Genomic DNA, 18645 nt, shown 5'->3' with positions numbered 1-18645 from the left:
AGTGATCTCTCCCAGCCCTGGGGAAGGGGTGAAGAGCTGAAGGAGCATCACCCAGGAGCTGAGCGGGGTGAGAGGACACCTCTGCTCTCCTTGCAAGGCAGAAATCTTTTCCCCAGGCGCCTCCTCTGTCCCTGGGTGTGGAGCACGAGCAGGGCCAGCAGCACCTCCAGCACCACCCTGCCAATCATCTTAATTGAATCTTCCAGCCCTGGCCCTGCAGCCGCCGATTTTCCTGTGCCTTGCACATCTTTCCCATCACAGCAGAATTAGGAGCGAGTTCTCACCCTCTTATCTCACTGATAAGTAATTGTGGCTTGCGTTTGTTGGAGGCTTTGAGCTGGAGCCTTTGGAGAGGCTCTTTAATGGGGCTCTGTGTGAACAAGCAGGGCTTGAACAGGGTTTAATTACTGAGAAGGGATTGCTGAGATCGGGAAGCACAAGGAAGGTGCTCCAGGGCTTTGGGAGACATCGCTGGAGGGCTTGGAGGGGCAGTGAAGTGGATTAATCAGAGTGGGAATGAAGAGAGGAGGAAGTCGTTTCTCCTTGATGGAATAGGCAAAGCAGGGCTGAAAAAATATCCCAGGTTCTTGGGGGACCAGGGAGAGCTGCTGGCTTCTCCCTGCGAGTCCATGGAATCCCAGAGGGGTTTCAAAAGGACCTTAAAGCCCATCCAGTTTGGACAGGGACACCTTCCACTACCCCAGGCTGCTCCAAGCCCATCCAACCTGGCCTTGGGCACATCCAGGGATGGGGCAGCCACGAGTTCAGCTGGTCTGAGGAGAAATGTGTGGGAGCAGAGTGCACGGGGCAGCAGCGAGCGCTGTGCAGGTGCCTTTATTTTGGTTCCAGAAGTAGTTGAGGGCTTTGGCTGGTGGTTTGTGCAGCAGCTGTTGGCAAGTCCAGGTGCTCCGGTTCCCTTTTCCACCAGGGCCTTGCTGGGGATGTGCGGGGAGCTCTTGGATCAGGGAAAAATGACCTCGGAAAGTCCTTGGGAGCACTTGAAATCCAGCAGGAATGAGGCTGGAAAAAGCCCAGCCCCTGCAGGTGGCCGTGCATGTGCTGTGCTGCATTTCCCCAGAGCTCTGGGATTAAAGAAGCTGGCGGATGTCTGGGAGCCGCCCCTTTTCCAGGAGGGCTGCTGCTCCCGGATCCTGGCAGCCCAGGAATCTCAGCCCTCAAGGCCAGGGATGAATCCCCCAATATCTCAAGCAGGAGGACAAGCCCTTTGCTTTACAAGTGAGGAGTAAATAATGTAAATTCCAATTACACCTGGAATATTCGGGGAGCTGGATGAGCATTGCACCCTCCAGAGGAGGAACGGGGAGGCGTTGATTGATTTTTGTGGAAAATTCTGCCTCTCAGGCAACAAAAATATCCCTCTAAGTGTTGGTTGGCCCTCAGGGTTGGCTCAGAAGCCCAAGAGCCACCCTCAGGTGACTCCTTCTTTTTTGCTCTGTGTTCAATGGGTTTAATCCATAAGATTTGAGGATTTCCAGCCAAATCCAGTGGAGAGGTGCATCCCATATTCCTGGGGTGCCTGGGCTGGTTTGTCATCCCTCAGTGGGAATGGCTGGAGCACCAACCAGAGGGAAGGGAGGGATGGAAGCTGGACAGTGCAAAGGAAATAATTGCTGGGTAAGTGGCAGTGATTTGGTGTCACCTTGTGTCACCTCCTGACGTGATCCCTCTGCTTTCCCGTGACCCCACAACGGCTGGGGGAGGCTCAGCTGTGCAGCAGAGCCCTCACAGATGAGGCACCTGCCCCAAAAGGACTTTGCTCTCCATAAATGTGTTAAGGGAGAGGCAGGAAAGGGCGGGACAGGTTCGATTGCTTGGCTGCTCCTCACGGATGAACACCCAGGCAGCTTAACCCCTTCCCAGCCCTGTGGGAATAACGGCACCACAGGGAAAAATGGGGCTAAAAAGCCTTCATGGCTTGATCTCTGGGGTCAATGGTAGCTGAAGAATTCTCTGGGGTTTTGTTAAACCCACTTGTGGGCAGTTCGTGGCAGGACGAGGGGCAGTAGTTTTAAGTTGGCAGAGGACAGGGTTAGATGGGATACTGGGGAGAAATTCTTCCCTCTGAGAGTGGGGAGAGGCTGGAATGAAATTCCCAGAGAAGCTGTGGCTGCCCCTGGATCCCTGGCAGTGTCCCAGGCCAGGCTGGACGGGACTTGGAGCACCCTGGGACGGTGGAAGGTGTCCCTGCCCATGGCAGGGGTGGAATGGGATGGGATGGGCTTGAAGGTCTTTTCCAACCACTCTGGAATTCTGTGAAGCCAAGCTTTGCTGTGTTATTGCTGACCAGCGAGGGAGGGTATGAAGGAGCAGCTGATGGATGTGAGGAGGAACAGGAGAGGTGGGAGCAGTTTGTGAAGGCAGCCAACGTGTCAGACCTGATTCCCGTGAGCCTTCAAGAGCCCTGACGTGGGGAAAGGGCTGCAGAGACAAATTCCACAAAGGATCTGCTCCTTGGCACATGGGGTTGGTTGGTTTGAGCTGTGCTGCCTTCTCACTCAGCTGCACGAGCTCCCACATGGGAAGAAGCTTGGAAGACTTGCAGGGGAAACATCAGCATTTTGAATTTGGGCTGAGAAATCCCAAAGAGGCAGAGTTTCCCTTCCAGCAGCCCTGAGCTGCTCTGAGTCCCAGAGAAGCTGTGGGTACTGATGGTTGTGTGAACGCCTGAAAATCCATATCCAGGAGCTTCCTTGGGTAAAAAATCCCCAGGGAATTCATGGATTCATGATGTGACTTCCCTGCAAGGTTTTATTAACTGCCACAGGAGAGAGGGGTTTATGGATCAGCTTTTGGGGATGCACCACACGGAAACTCCCCAACATCCACGAGGTCTGAGCCTTCTCTTCCCACAGCAAACTCCTTCCCTGCAGACGTGGTTTAAATCAGGAATGATGCCACTGAAAATGGGGTTTGCCAAGACCTCTGAGGCCCACGTGAGGTGTGGTGAGCAGGGGACGTCGCTGGGAGTGAGTTCAGCCAGGAGCTTGGATTCTGCTGGAAACTGGAATTCCAGGATGGAATTTCAGCTCTAGTAGCAAGGCAGCGCTGGAAGTTGGGTGTATTTTATCTAAATAAAAAGTGTAAATTACGTGGTGGAGCTCTGCACACAGCCTGGGTGGTGTTAATTAAACCCTCAGCTGCTTTTTTTAGGGGAAGGCTGAGAAAACGAGGCTTAAATCAAGCCTACATTTAATTAAAGTCTCTCTTCCATTCAGACGCTCTCCCACTCTGATAGTGGTGGTGCAGTTGTGATGCTGAGCCAGGAGGAATCACAAGGAAATTGGGTCTGCGGAAACAAAATGAAGTTAAAAATGTGGGAATTTTCTGGGTTATGTTACAAAACCAGCACCTTTAGGTGAAAACTCCAGATCTCTGCAGGGAGAGGCTTTTTTTGTTTTGGATTATAATCCCTCCTTGGAATTTCTTTGCCTCAGAACCAACGTTTCAGGTGGTTTATTTGAATGTTTCGTGGGTTTAATTGTAGCAGATTCCTGTAGGAACCTCAGGCCCTCCCTTTGGCCACACATTCCTTCTCTCCCAAACCAACTGGGAACAGAGTTCTGGATGGATCCCAAGAGTTTCTGTGGAGCGATGGGTACCTGGCACTACCGGAAAATCAACATTTAAGAGCTTTTTTGGGTGACTTTTGTCCTCACACTCTGTTTCTCTGTCTCCCTGCAGGTGATAACCCTGGAAGGATGGGTGGACATCATGTATTACGTGATGGATGCACATTCTTTTTACAATTTTATATATTTTATACTGCTCATCATAGTAAGTATGACCTGGGAGACACTCCTTTTCCTTGTCCTTGGGGGGTGAAGCTGTTCCTTGTTTTTTTCACTGGGAAGAGCCAGGAAGGATTCAGGATTCAGGGCTTTGCCTCCCTCTTGCCCTCCCAGTCTCGGTCTTGTCACCTGGATGTGTCTGTGCCAAAACGTCCAGGCTTCTCCTCCTTTGACCTCAACATGCCAGAGGGAGCCTCATTTCTTTGGGGAGCCCTCAAACCTTTGAATTTCACCCGAACTCTTTAAATAATAATAATTCTCAGCTCTCTGAGGTCTCACATTCCTACAAACAAAACGTTACCCACTGCAGGGGTGCTGGCAACTGCCATTCCATATCTTTGGTTTTCCAAAGGGCACAACCTCCTCCAGGAAGTGGAAAAGTGAAATACTTAAGGCAGGAAGGGAGCAAAGGGAAAGGTACCACAAAGATGTCAGCAGGACATGGGATGGAGGTGTTTAAAAGTGATTTTGTGACTGGGTAGTCCTTAGAGGTAACCCTGTCCTCGTCAGTGTGGGTTCGGAGGCCTTGGGAAGCCAAACCAGTTCCCACCAGCAGTGGGAAAAACCTGGATCAGAGCAGTGTGGGAGTGCCCTGGAGAAGTCAGGGATTTCTGAGCTGTAGCAATGGGCCTTGAACGGAGATTTACACTCCGCTCCATTGAGCCGTTCTCTCCAAGTGGATCCGTGTGGAAAAGCCAGAAGGTGACTCCTGCCCGAGTCACCTGGAGCTGGGAAAGGCACCTTTGCTGCTTCTCCAGGAACATCCGCACCGGAGAGCAGCACCACGAACCATCTCCACACAGCTTCCCTGAGGATCCACCAGACAATCCCAGATTAAATCTGTCCGTGCCCAGGGCTGGCCCTGCAGACAGTGGCACTGCCCTGACGTCACTCCCTTGTCACCCCTCAGGGCAGCGATTCCCTGCTGGGAAGATTTGACATTTCCCTTTGGCTCATTTAGGACCACAAGTGGCGAAAAATCACTTTGCGGGCTCGACAGCTGAGGGGAGTATGCGGCCTTAGATCACATCATTTTCTTGTCCTTGGGACTTCATTTTGAAAACTTGGTGTCACCCAAGAACGCATCAACTCAACCAGGCACTGAATCAGCCCCTCGGGAGCACTGAGTGTCCTGGAGATGCATTCCTGTGTCAGGGAGTCCCAGGAGCACAAGGTCACAGATCCATGGGCCCTGACTGTACCCCCACAATGAGGGCACACACTTTTGGGGTGTGAAATGATTGAAGAAGAGAAGAGGATGTTTCAAAACAGCACAAATTGGACTTGAAATTGTCTTCCCCTGCAGGCTGGCCAAATTTCAGGGAAAAACTCTTCACTGGAAGAGTGATTGGGCACTGGAATTGTCTGCCCAGGGAGGGGGTGGAGTCACCATCCCTGGACATGTTTAAAAACCGCCTGGACGTGGCCCTCAGTGCCATGTTAGTTGGTGAGGAGGTGTTGGGTCACGGGTTGGACTCAATGGTCTCAAAGTTCTTTTCCAACCTGGTTCATTCTGGGATTCTGGGATTCCGTGAATGTCCAAATCAGCCTTGCGGTGGGGCCTGGTTGTGTTTCACACACCCTGTGTTAGTAGCAAATGCCATCGCTTTGAGGGGAGAGAGCTGTTGCTAAAACCATTGGTCACAGTTCCCATCAAATTTAGCAGCTCAGGCACACATTGGCAGCGCATTTGGCGAGCAGACCCTGGGATTTGGCACGTTTGGAGATCCCAGGCTCGCCGAGAACCGCGTGTGGTGGTGAGGAGCTTCCCCTGCTGCGTGCACCCCCTGCTGACTCCTTTCCCTGTGTTCTCACCAGGTCGGCTCCTTCTTCATGATTAACCTGTGTCTGGTGGTGATAGCGACCCAGTTTTCGGAGACCAAGCAGCGGGAGAACCAGCTGATGCAGGAGCAGCGGGCGCGCTACCTGTCCAACGACAGCACCATCGCCAGCTTCTCGGAGCCGGGCAGCTGCTACGAGGAGCTGCTCAAGTACATCTGCCACATCTTCAGGAAGGTGAAGCGAAGGACAATCCGCCTCTACAACAACTGGCAGAGCAAACGCCGGAAAAAAGTCAACCCCAACAGCAGCAGCAGCGGGCAGAGCCAGCGGAGCAGGAGGAGAATCACCTCCATCCACCACCTGATCCACCACCATCACCACCACCACCACCACCACTACCACATCAGCAACGGGAGCCCCCGTGGGCCTCGTGCCAACCCCGAGATCTGCGAGCTGGAGCTGCAGGTGATGAAGCCTGGCAGGCAGCTGATGCTTCCCCCTCCTCCCTCGCCCAGGCCGCAGGGCCCTGCTGCTCCCCGTGCCGACGCCGAGGCCGTGCACAGCATTTACCACGCGGATTGCCACGTGGAGGGGCCCCCCGGGGGCTGCAAGGCTCCCAGTGCCCCTGCTGGCAGCAAACTGGCCGGGCTGGCCACCCACGGCAGCATGAACTACCCCACTATCCTGCCCTCCCCTGGCAGCAAGGGCGGCTCCACACCCCTTCCCAAAGGGAAGAAGAACGGGAATTCTCCGGTGGCCGTGGTGAACAGCCCAGGGAATTTGGGCCTGGATTCTTACGGGAAGCTGCAGCAGCTGGTGGGAGAGCATGGTAAGGGCAACCAAGCTGGGGTTTTTTGCTTAGGAAAACTGGGAGAAGGGGGAATGGCTCAAGCACCGAGGTTTTAATGGCAGCCCTGTGGGGTGTTGAGGGTTGGGAGCTCTGTTCCCTCCGTCCTTGTACTCACCATCACGGGATGGCCCAGGCCACCGCTGGAAGCCTCTTTCCTGTGGTTATAAAATCTGGATTTGGGCTCTCGTGTGCTTTGTGGTACCCTGGAGGTGCTCCCTCTCTTCCCACCCAAAACCAGAACCATGGGATTACACCTGCAGTGAGTGCTGGAGCTGCCAGCTCCAGCAGGGAACCCCCAGGGGCTGGGAGATGGTGCCTTGAAAAGGATGAGCAGGTGGAAGCTGCGGGAGAAGCATGAGATAAAGCAAACTGAGAAGTTTGAAACAGGCAGGCATGAAAGAGCTCAAACCAGACACTTCCAGTTCTGCTCTGATGGGCCCTGGAGCCTCTGAATTTCTTTTTGGCAAGGAGGAGCAGCAGGTTCAATGCTCAGAGGACGTGTGGAGGGCACGACAGGAGCAGAGCTGCACACCTCAGGCTTTCCCCATGTGCAGAAGAAATGTGGGGCTGAGTTTTCCTGCAGATTTGGGGCTCCATTCGATCTGAGGAGCATTTTGGGGAACTCTTCGGCACTTCTTACCCATCCTCTCTGCACGGATGCAGCCACTCCAGCACAGCCAGTGAGGTTTTATCTCCCCTCACACATAGATCACCCACTGGAGCAGTGATTACACGCAACACTTGGATTTCTATTTTATAAAATGTTTTTCCAGCCCTCATGGCTGGAGCTAAAAGCTCCAAAATACTCTTAAGCCCTCAAACAGTGAAAAGTCACAAAGATCCAGCTTCTGGTTTTTAATCTCTTTAAGTCAAACTCGTCATTTGGGTTTTTTCAGTGCCTGTGTTTTCCAAAACTGTTTATTTGCGTGTGCATGGACACAAATATTTACCCTGGTGATGGATGTGCTGAAAAAAATACCAAGCCTGGCTTGGGGGAAAAGGTTGCTTGACAGAGAGGTTGGGTGGCTTGCCTTTGTTCATTTTCTTGTTTTGAAGGACCACACAAAAGGGTAAAAGTGGATTGTTTATAGAAACTGCCTCGGGCAGACGCTTCCGAACGCTCGGGAGCTTGGCACGGGGGGCAAGGTTACTGCCAACAGCTCTGTTGTTCAGCAAGGACTTTGTATAAATCACTGCTTCTTCCTTAGCTGTACAAATTGATGACGGTTTTTAGGAGAATGGGTTTTTACCTTGAGATAAAAACCCAGGGTCTGCAGAAGGCTGGGATTGGGAAAGAAAGGAGCAGGAGAGCTGTTGAAGTCAGAGTTTGGATCCGCCTGCTTGCTTGCTCCTTTTTAGGAGAAGAAAGGCCCAAATCTCAGTCCCAACTGCGACATCCCCGAGCCAAATCAGTGATTTAGGAGATTTTCCTGTAGCCTAGGGTGGTTCTTTGAAAGCTGGGATTAGATTGAGTTGTCATTAGTAATGCAATTACAGTGTCCTCTTTCCACAGAGGGATTTCAGCCCAGAGGATGCCAAAATGCTTTAAACAAATCTCCTGGAATTGTTTTGTCTCTTCCAGAAGTGTGGTCACAGCTGGGAAGGGCTGGAAGGTGGCAAGAGGCTGCTCATCCATCCCCTGAGGAAAATGGGCTGGGGAGGGATTCAGGGCAGCCGTATCCACTTGGAGACCCTGGGAGTGCCCAGCTCTTCCCCTCCATGGATCTGGCTCTTTCCAGGCCCTTCTTCCCACTCAGCCACCACAGCAGGGCTGAGTCAGGGTCAGTTCTGCGCTGGGAGTGATGGATGTGACTTCCAGGCTTTGGGACAATCTTTAAGTGCCAGGATGTATCCCTGCTGGGCACAGCCCCCAGCTCCCATTTCTCCATCCCCTAAAACTTAGCAAAGGAGCCTGGGGAAAAATCCCAAGCTCTCCCAACCCTTCCTCAGCATTTTTGGGCAAACAAAGAGCCTTTAATTCTCCCTCTCCTCTGCCAGGTCAACAAGCAGAGCATGTTCAGTGCAGGACTTGTGCAAGGGGAGCACGGGAGTGATAATTGAGAGCATTAAGGAGCATTAACAGCCCGGGCTCTCCCAGCCCCAGCTGGAGGCAAGGTTGCTGTCTGCTGGGAAGGATGCAGTTGTGGGAGAGAGCATTCTCCTGCCTCTTTTGTTGTGGATTTGAAGAGCTCAGAGTACAGCCTGTTCCCCGTGTTCCGTGCCCTGCAATGCTGGAGGTTATTTTAGCAGGCAGCCAAGGAGACTCTGGTATTTTGAAGACATCTGCGGCGCCAGGGCTTTTCATATCGTTTTTAACACTTCAATAGCATTAAAAGCCATCTGGCAGCCCCCTCCCTGTGCTGCTCTCGAGGCTGGGCTGAGCCTTTCCTCCTTGGCTCAGTCCTGAGCAGGAGCACCGCACTGATGTGGAAGGGGCAAAATATTCCTGATGCTCCTGGTGGCTTTGACGCAATGCCCAGGACCCAGGCCTGTCCTCCAAGGCCGTTCTGAAGGCCACTGATATCCCTGTGACGTTCAGGCAAGGAAAATGTGGTTTGACTCTGGTCACATCCCCGTTTTCCAGCGAAGGGATGCGTTGGCTTGGTTTGGTGCTGCCTTGTCTTCCGTGCTGTGGCTGGAATCAGCATTCCTGCTGGGTGAGCTCCAAGCTCCAGGGCCCAGAGACAGGAGCAGCCACTGCTTTTAGCCTGGGCTCCCCAAAACTGATCCAAGTGGTCCCCGTGCCACCTCCGGACGGGGACATGTGGATGTGGCACTTACAGATGTGGTTTAGTGGTGCTGGGTTAATGGACTCGGTGTCCTTAGAGGTCTTTTCCATGGTTCTATGAGAGGGGAAAATTGTGCCTTTGCCTTTTATCCCTGAAGCCCAAGGAACTGGTGCTGAAATGGCATTTTGAGGGAAGGATCCCGTGTTCCCAGTAGTGTGCTCCCGCTACAGGGGTTTTTCCTGCCATTAATGCCTGGTTCCTAAATATAAGGAGACTAAGAATAAGGTTCCTAAATATGAGGAGACTTATGAATTGGATTCCTAAATATGAGGAAATCAAATCTGGCTGCTGTTCCACCCAAATCATCCCAGTTACTCTTGTCCCTGTCCTTCCATTCCCTGGCTCCAGGACAGTCTGAATTTCTCCTCACACCGCAAAACACGTGTTTGATTTTAAACCCCCCTAAGCCTCAGGCAACGAATCCACCTGAGCTTTATTAAAGGCTGAAGGAGACTGAGGGGACTCCGTGACTCTCCGAGCTGTGATCTGTGGTCTGCAGCCACCTTTGGTCCCTTCTCCCTCTCCCTGCTCATTAGGAACTAAATGGCAGCAGTGGCTAAATTGGGTGAAACAGCTTGATAGTGCTGAGAGATCGTTAATGATGGGAGCCTGCTCAGGGATAATCAGGACTAATTGAATGGGAGAGGTGGGCCAGTCACTCCTCCCTCAGCCTGGGACACAAAATGAGAGCCCATGGAGCGGGGAGAGGGTGGGAAAAGGGACCAAGAGGGGAAAAGGAGGCCAAACCAGAGCTGCTTGGGAGGATGGATGGCTGGAAGGCTTTTTTAGGCTCTGGAGAATAATTCCTGTGAGGAGCAGTTGTGGGGCTCAGCCTGGAGAAAAGGAAGCTCAGGGGGAACCTTCTCACTCTCCACAACTCCCTGGCAGAAGGGGGCAGCCGGGGGAGCTCAGCTCTGTTCCCAGGGAACAACGGGACAAGAGGGAATGACCTCCAGTTGTGCCAGGGGAGGTTCAGGTTGGATGTTGGGAAAATTCCTTCACTGAAAGGATGTTTAAACTTTGGAATGGGCTGCCCAGGGCAGTGGGGGAGGGACCATCCCTGCGAGTGTTCAGAACCCAAGCAGACCTGGCACTTCCCAACGCGGTTTAATGGGCTGGCAGTGATCGGTCCCAGGCTGGACTCGATGACCTTGAAGGTCTCTTCCAACCGTAACGATCCTGGGATTGCCTTTATTGAGGATGTGGCAGGAGCTGCTGACACCCGGAGTGTTCCCTGTGCCGAGCTGCACGGTGGCTCGTGGTGGCTCACGGTGGCTCTCAGTGCGTGATGGCTCTTGATGTGCAGTGGCTTTTGGTGGCTCCCAGTGGCTTTTGGTGGCTCCCAGTGGCTCCCAGTGCACGATGTCACCCAACTTGGGGTTAATTGCAGCACGCGGTGGCTCTCGGTGGCTTTGATGCGCAGTTGCTCCCGGCATGCAGTGGCTCACTATGCATGATGTCTCCTGGCATGTGGTGGCTCTCAGTGACTCACAGCAACTCACAGTAGCTCTAGGTGGCCCATGGTGGCTCTCGGTAGCCCTCGGTTGTTCACAGTCGCTTTTGGTGCATGATGGCTCACAGTGACTCACAGTGGCTCTCGGTGCACAGTTTCTTCCACCATGCAATGTCCTCCAGCATGTGGTGGCCCATGGTCGCTGCCAGTGCCTGGTGGTGCTCAGTGGTGTCTCACGGTGGCTCTCAGTGGTGGCTCTTGGTGTGTGGTGGCTCTCAGTGGTGTCTCACGGTGGCTCTCAGTAGTGGCTCTTGGTGTGTGGTGGCTCTCAGTGGCTCTCAGAGCATGGTGGCTCTCAGCAGTGTCTCTCAGTGGCTCACGGTGCCCTTGTCCCTCGCAGGTCTCCGCCGGACGCCCAGCCAGCTGTCGGGGCTGAGCACGGCCGGAGCGCTGCCCAGCCCTGGTGGCCCCCGGCTGAGCTGCGAGCTGCAGGACTGTCCCTTCTGCGCCAGCCTCCTGGACGACCCCGAGTTCGCCCTCAGCGACTCCGACAGCAACGGCGACTCCGACAGCAACGGCGTCTACGAGTTCACGCAGGACCTGCGGCACGGCGACCACCGGGACCAGCTCCAGCAGCAGCGGGTCAGGAGGAGGAGGAAGAAGAAGAAAGCCAAGGAGAGGAACAAGGTGACAAAGCTGTGGCGGGCGTTCGGCACCAAACTCAAGCGGATCGTGGAGAGCAAATACTTCAACCGCGGGATCATGATCGCCATCCTCATCAACACCCTCAGCATGGGCATCGAGTACCACGAGCAGGTGAGTGACCAGGACCCTCGGGGTTTGGGGTTCAGGTGCTCCTGGAGCGGTGGCTTGGGGTCGCTCTAAAGCAATGTCAGGAGGAACGAGGATTGTCATTGTTGGAAATGGGGCTGAAGATGATCCTGTGAGGAGCAGGAGAATCCTTTGGGGTGTGGGACAGCTGGAAGTGCTGCTGGGGTGTGCAGAGCTGAAATGTGTGTGTTGGATGTGTCTGCTCAGAGCCTGGCTGCTGGTTGGCCGGGAATTGTTCATATAAACAGGAATTTTTGTGGTGGGAATACCTTTGGTCTGATGGTTGTGGTGGAGATGACCCACACGGGAATTTCTTTGATTTGGACCTTCAGATAAGACTTAAACTATCAGGCAATGCTAAAAGCACCAAAGAGGAAGAAATTAGGGTCTCCCTGATGAAGGCTCCGAACCCTTTAATTTGCTCTCACAAGGTGTGAGTAGGTCTTTATTGAAGTGTTCGGAGGGAGGGAAGAGGAATGGTGCCGTTCTTCCCGGTGCTGGGGTGGCAGGAAGCGGTGCTGGAGCTGAGGACAGCTTGGGACTGGAGGGGCTGTGCCGTGGGAGAGGGAGCTGAGACATCTGAGCATCTCCACTTGGTCACCCTGGCAAAGTTCTGTTCTTCTGGGCTTTTCTTTCTTGGAAAAACTGGGAATTTTCCGCTGTTTTCTCCAGGCGTGCTCGGGAATTTCTCATGCCACCTCTGTGTCAGGTGCAGGAAACGTATCCCAGGGAGGCCAGGATCTGCTCTTCTGGGATCAAAGGCATCCAGCGCTCCCCGAAAACCTTTCCTGCAGGGTCACGACCAGGTCAGGGTTATTTTTAAAGCCGCTCCTCCTCTCTTCCATGGTCTGTCTGTTCGGGAATGAGGAGGAAAGGCAGAGCAGCATAATCCACCCAAAGGCAGGACGAGAGGCTCTGCAGCCCCTTCTCCATCATTTCCCAGGATTAAGCACTGCTCAGGACCATGACAGACACCCCTCTGGAGTGCTGCTACTTCATTTTCTCTCCACTCCTGTGCCTTAACCCCTGCTATTTTAAGCTGAGACTTCTTTTCCTCCAAAAAAACCCAGGACTCAGCTAAAACCACCTCAACCGTGCAACAACAAATCAGAATTACAGCAAAGCATCCAGATCCAACAGGGATTGAGCTGTCCCTGTCAGCTCCCTGTCGAATCCCGCTTAGCTGTTCCACAAGAAGTTCTATAATTGGGAAATACACCTTGTCAGTGGCTTCTGAATAGGCCATTCATCCCTCATTTCTGCATGGATACTCTTCTGTCAGGCAGATACAGCTTTGTCAGCCCTCGGATATTGCCGTGATGGGAGCTGGGGGAAAACTGAGGCAGGAAGCAGGGAGAAAATCCAGGGATCGCATGGAGCGTGTCCCCAGTCACTCCCATAAAGTGAATTGGGATAATTACAGCCTTGCTGCTAACAAAGGAGAGCTGTAGCTGGCTGGCTTTTATTGGATTTTACCTTGTAAAAGGTTGGCTTTAGGGCATCTCGAAGCCAGTGGCAATAAAGATTCCGGAGCTTTTTGGCTGCGGAGCGTCAGATTCCTGCCAGCTCTGCTCGCAGGCACTGTCCAATAAAAGGGGAGGAATTTGGAAGTGAAACCTGGAAAAGTTCCTGCACGTGCCTGGGACACTGAGATAATGAGGCATGTCAGAGTGTCAGAGCCCAACTTGGTGACACCTCGCCCAAGCCCTCTCCTCCCAGCGGTGTCCCAGGGGCTGAGGCACCGTCCGAATCCAAGAAAAAATGGCTCTGGGCTCCCAGATTTGGCACAAAAATCTGTGGGCAAAGTGGGGCAATTTGGGAGACCCCTCGTGTGAGAGCTGGCTGCAAGGCTCGGGGTGGGGATGGTTTGTGTGGAGAGCAGCAGGAGGTGTCTGGGCAAAGTGTCCCAGAGCCACAGCGCGGTGTTGGGGTGGAGGGGAGGGAAAATGGCTCCTTTCGGGATCATGAGCCTGCCAGGAAAAACAGTGGGATCACACCTCTCTGGATGCTGCCCAGTCACCTCTGCTCCCAGAACATTCCAAGTGGGAAGTTCTGCGCCTCCCCCAGGCTGTAACCAGGTGTGGATGTTGCCATTGTCATCTCTCTCTTCCCAAGGGCAAATCAGGAGGCCATTCCCCAAATCCTAAGGATTTAGGAGCTCCCTTGTGGCTCTCCTCTGTTTTCCTTGCTCCCACCAGGCTGTCCCACGTTACTCCAAGGGCAGAGTTTAGGGAATCCTGGGAAGCCTGTGCTCCGTGCCTGCTGGTGGCAGCACGGGAAGGAGTCTGCTGGGCCCTGAATCCCTGCAAAACACAATCACAAAATCCTGCAATGGTTTGGGTTGCAGTGTTAAAGTTCATCCATTCCAACAGCGACACCTTCCACTATCCCAGGTTGCTCCAGCCTGGCCTTGGACACTTCCAGGGATGGGACATCCACAGCTTCTCTGGACATGCTGTCCCACCAACACTTCCCACCATTTATTCAGGGTGAAACAGCTTCAGCAGCTTTGCTGCTCTTGACTTTGGCCATTTGTTTTAGGCCACTGACTGATTGTATCAAACTGAAACAACCCAGAGCAGCAGCCCCAGGGAAGCCCATCCCAAACCTCACTGTCCACGGGGAAATGCCCAATCCCTTTTATAAAACTTATTCATGGCTTCTTGCTTTTCTTTTCCGACTTCTCAGCAGTCACCTGTGGCTTTGCAGATATATGGACACAGAAAACAGATTTGTATTGGGTCTGATCAGAGCCGAGGCACCAACGCTGTGTGTGTGGGAAGGGTGAGGGGTTCTGAATGCACGGGGAGGGCGATGGAGCAGGATGGCAGGGCTCGTCCTGCCGGTCTCGCTCCTGTCATCCTGGCACGCGGCAGAGCTCTGCAGAGAAGTCCCACGGAGCCCTCTTGAGGCAGTGGAGCATCATTGTCCGGCTCTTGTGGATGAGGGAATCACGCTTGGAAGGTGTCAGGCTGGAGGTAAAACCCACTGGGCTTGTGGGCCTTCTTTGTCTTTGGAATCACAGAAGCTCCTGAGTTTGGAAGGATCCACAGGGATCATCCAGCCCAATCCCTGGCCCTGCACAGACACCCCAACAACCCCACCCTGGGCATCCCTGGCAGCGGTCTCCAAACGCTCCTGGAGCTCTGGGAGCCTCGGGGCTGGGACCATTCCCTGGGGAGCCTGGGCAGTGCCCAGCACCCTCTGGGGAAGAACCTTTCCCTGAAATCCCATTCCCATGCCCTGGATCCTGTCCCTAGTCCCAGGGAGCAGAGATTGGGAGGAGCTGTAGGTGGTACTGCCACAGCCTCAGGTGCTGCCTCCAGATGAAGGAGAGCCCTGTCCATATCCAGAGCCCTTCAAGACTTCAGTCCAGGTTTTTATGGGAATGTCAAGCTCCCACCACTCTTCTCATGGTTGCTTTTGGCTAAGTGGCACCACCCCCTTTAATGCACGGAGCCTGGGTGGACTCATGGAATCATGGAATGGTTTGGATTGGAAGGGACTGGAAACATCACCTCATTCACCCCAGCCACGGGCAGGGACACCTCCCACTGTCCCAGGCTGCTCCAAGCCTCATCCATCCTGGCCTTGGACACCTCCAGGGATCCAAGGGCTGGGAATCTGTGCCAGGGCCTCCCCACCCTCACAGGGAAGAATCTCTTCCTGACACGTTCCAAACCATTGTTCCAAACCGTGTCATTCCCTCGAGGCCAGGATCCTGTCCTGTGCCTGAGGACACGACAGCTCACGGGGAAGGTGAGGAGATGCCAGAGCTGCTTTGCAGAGCTGCTGCTGCTTTTCTCACGAGGCACAGCAAAGATTTCATGGCAGCACAGCCCGCTGGTGGCAGGAGATCCGGGCAGCTGCTGATGGGAAGCGTTTCCTTGGCATTCCAGGCGTTGGGAGCAGTCGGATCCTGCCCGGCGCGTCCGCAGGGTTCACAGCCAGCTCCACCTCGGACATGGCTGGGAATTAGGAGGTTCCAGGGTGCTGTTCATTAGCAGCAGCACAGCTTGGATTTCAAAGGTTAATTGCCTGGTTTAGAGTCCTTGGGGTATTTTTTTTTCCCCTCCTGTGCTGTGTTTGTTTATTTATTTATTTATTAATTAATCTGTCCCCAGCACAATGAGCGCTCCCACGGATGAGGAGAGCCAAGCACAAAGAGGGAGGCGATCCTTGCATTAATCTTCCAGGCAATTTCAGAACATTGGATGAGTTTGTTCTGCATTCATTGCAGCTGACAACTCTCCAGAGGATCTGAGAATGTGCCACGGCACTGCAGCAACCGAGCGGGGAATAGGGCACTCCAAAGGCACCGCCTGTGCCATGCCTTTGGGATGGTGGGCTGGGACACCTGGCACAGGCATCCTATTCCAGGACGTTTCCAAGTGCCTCTCTGCCACGGAAAACCAATTCCTTTTTGCCCCAGAGTCGGCTGAGTGCTCTGAGGAAATAATTGCTCCTTCAGCCTGCCTCGATTCCCAGCTCCAGGATTATCCAGGAGGAGGACAGAGCCCTTCACTTGCCCGGGAGAAGCGCTGGCGTTATCCCTGCAGAGGGAAACCATCCAGGAGCCCCCCACTTGGCTTCCCAGAAGAATTTGCTGAAGGAGCTGTTGATACTCGTAATGATTCCACATAAAAGGCTCCATTTACATCAAATGGCACTAGAAATGTTATTTTATATTCTCTTCTCAGCAGAGAAGTACAAATTAGTATTTGTTCCAAGCTATTGCTGTTCAAAGAGCTTTTAATTGCTTTTCTGATCCCTCATCCATGGCGTGTTTCGTTGGGAGCAGCTGCCTTTGGAGCAGGTTGGAGCTGACCTTGAGGGGCACCCAGTGGTCCGTGGCTTGTCAGAGTGAGAGCAGCACCAGTTCTGAGTAGAACATTTTATTATTCTGGAGTAAAAGTCGTTCTGTGTGATTGAGGGGAGCACTCGCTTCAGCAGCGACGTCCTGTTTTAGCATTTGCCAATTTCGCCTTGAAAAATTGGTTTGGCATGGAAAGCTCAGCACTTACGCAGAAAGCAGAGCAGAATTTTTCAGCAGTGTTTGAATCAAATCGCTGAAATTCCTTTTGAGTTGTGAGTCAATAAAATATTACCCTGAGCTGAGATTTGCGCTTTCAGCTGGTAAAACTTGTTCGCTCTTCCCGATTTTTGCAGGATCCAATTTTAAGGACTCACACACCCGGCTGGATTTGAGGAAAAGTGATTCCCCCAGCCCAGGCTGGGATGTGAAAATTCATCCCAGTGTGTTTGTGGTTGTTGTATAAATGGTGTGAGACTCATGCTGCCCTCAGGAGTCCTTTGGTCTGTGCTTGGGCTGTGCCAGCTGCATTCCAAGCTCTCCCTTCCCTGCTCCCTCTCCAAGGTCCCAGCAGCGAGTGGACAACTTTCTCCAAGCTTTGGTTGGATCCGTGGAAAACACATCTGTGATGGAAATTCGGCTTTTCCCACAACTTGTGGATAACCTGAATTCTGCCTCCGCTCTGGGAAGGGCTTTGCCAGGTGAACTTTGGGAAGAAAGGGGTGTTTTCCAGGTTTTGTGCCCCTGGAAGGTGCCATTCCCACCTTAGAAGGAATCAGGGATCAGAGGTGGGATAGCATGAACTGGTAGCAAGGGTTGGCAGGGAAAATCCAGGTGTCCCAGCTCGGTGTTGGATCATTGTCATGGATAAACCACATCCTTCCACACGGAGCCTCCTCTCTCCCCCTTTTCTCCAATTTAAGGGCTCCTCCCCTGCTCTGTTTTCCTTCTCTTGGGATATTTTTTTTTACTATATAAGGAAAAGAGATCCCAGAGATCCTTCCATTCCCGGGCCTTGGAGCAGACAGGAGCAGCACCTCTGCAGGGCAGGGCTGAGGTCATAACTCACCCCAGTGCTGACACCCCGAGCACCAGGGGCCTTCCAGCCAGAGCTGCTCCTCTGGATGTTCTCGTTAGCCATGGGAATATCCGGATATTCCCTGTGGAACTGTGGCCATGTTTCCCGCTGCCACTGCTTCCCCTCACGCCGCTGGTTGTTCTCTGTGCTGAGGGACTGCGATAGAAATCCCAGCTTCCCAGGCAGGTGACAGTGACAGCTTTCCCTGCTGCCTGCAAGCTGGAGATGTGTTCAGTCCCACAGCATGCAGGACCCCCCAGATGTGGTTTTTCCATCTGGATCCCACAGGGAGCCATCCCCAGTGCCCTGATCCCATGCAAAGCCCCGCTCCAAAAACCCCCGGGGTGGCACGGGGCCGGCAGCTGGAGGCTGCAGCCGGATTGTTTGAGTTTCAGCTGGCAGGGAAAATAAACGGAGCGGAATGCAGCCCCCAGGATGAGAGCAGAGAGCTCTTGGCAGCTGCATCCTGTCAGGAATGTGTGTAAATCCCAGCCAGTGGCTCTGATGTGCTCCAGGCCGGGCAGGGTTGGCACTGTGTCGCAGCTTTGTGCAGAGGGACACGGGGGCTTGTGATGAAGGGGCTTCCACAGCCACAGAGCAGGGCTGTGTCGAGCCTGGGCCTTCCTGCTGCCAGCCAGCTCCGTGCTTTCCATCTGGGAGTGGGTTTGGGAGAGGAGGGTGGCTTTGGTCAGCAAACTCCCTGCTCCAAGGGCAGCCCCTCAGGGGGGCGGTGACAAGGGGCAAGTTCTGGGAGCAGCTCCGGTGCCAGCTGTGATCGGGGACCCCAGAGATGTCACAGTGCCCCAGCTGGCTCCCCCCAGCACCCCCTGCACGTGGCAGCAGCTCCCATCCTCCCAGGTGCCCCCAGGAAAAGCGGGGACAAAAGCAGGGAGAGCAGAGAGGGAATAGTGAAAGACTGGGACAACCAAACCAGGCGCGAGGCAGGGAAATTTTGGCATCTTAGGAAGCAAGGAATGGTTTGGATTGATACAGGAGGGATGCAACTGCTGGTGTAGCAGGAACACCGTGAGCTGAAGATGTTTCTGCATCCAGCTTTTGTTTCCTTGGATTTTTTGTTCCTTGAGACAAGGATTGCGGTGTGCTCTGTGCCACGTGGGGCTCCCAGCCACATGGGTCAGGTGGGATACTGGGGAACGTTCACTCGCTGGAAAAGTGGTTCAACAGTGCAAGAGGCTGCCCGGGGTAGTGGTGGGGTCACCATCCTTGGAAGCGTTGGGAA

At 53.7% G+C, this 18645-nt stretch overlaps 1 protein-coding gene across 2 annotated transcripts in view; it reads left to right on the top strand.

The window, feature by feature from the left end:
• The window catches only part of CACNA1H (calcium voltage-gated channel subunit alpha1 H), a 160784-nt gene that overhangs the window by 78769 nt on the left and 63370 nt on the right, over positions 1 to 18645 (top strand). For both annotated transcript variants that reach the window (XM_032125987.1, XM_032125986.1), the window contains exons 8-10: positions 3703 to 3795; positions 5628 to 6420; positions 11084 to 11499. In XM_032125987.1, coding sequence (XP_031981878.1) covers positions 3703 to 3795; positions 5628 to 6420; positions 11084 to 11499 — 1302 coding nt within the window. The remainder of the gene's footprint in view (positions 1 to 3702; positions 3796 to 5627; positions 6421 to 11083; positions 11500 to 18645) is intronic.

This window comes from Corvus moneduloides, chromosome 16, assembly GCF_009650955.1.
Source record: "Corvus moneduloides isolate bCorMon1 chromosome 16, bCorMon1.pri, whole genome shotgun sequence".
Taxonomy (NCBI): Eukaryota; Metazoa; Chordata; class Aves; order Passeriformes; family Corvidae; genus Corvus; species Corvus moneduloides.
The sequence above is the reverse complement of the archived record's forward strand: the minus strand, read 5'-3'. Positions and strand labels throughout refer to the sequence as shown.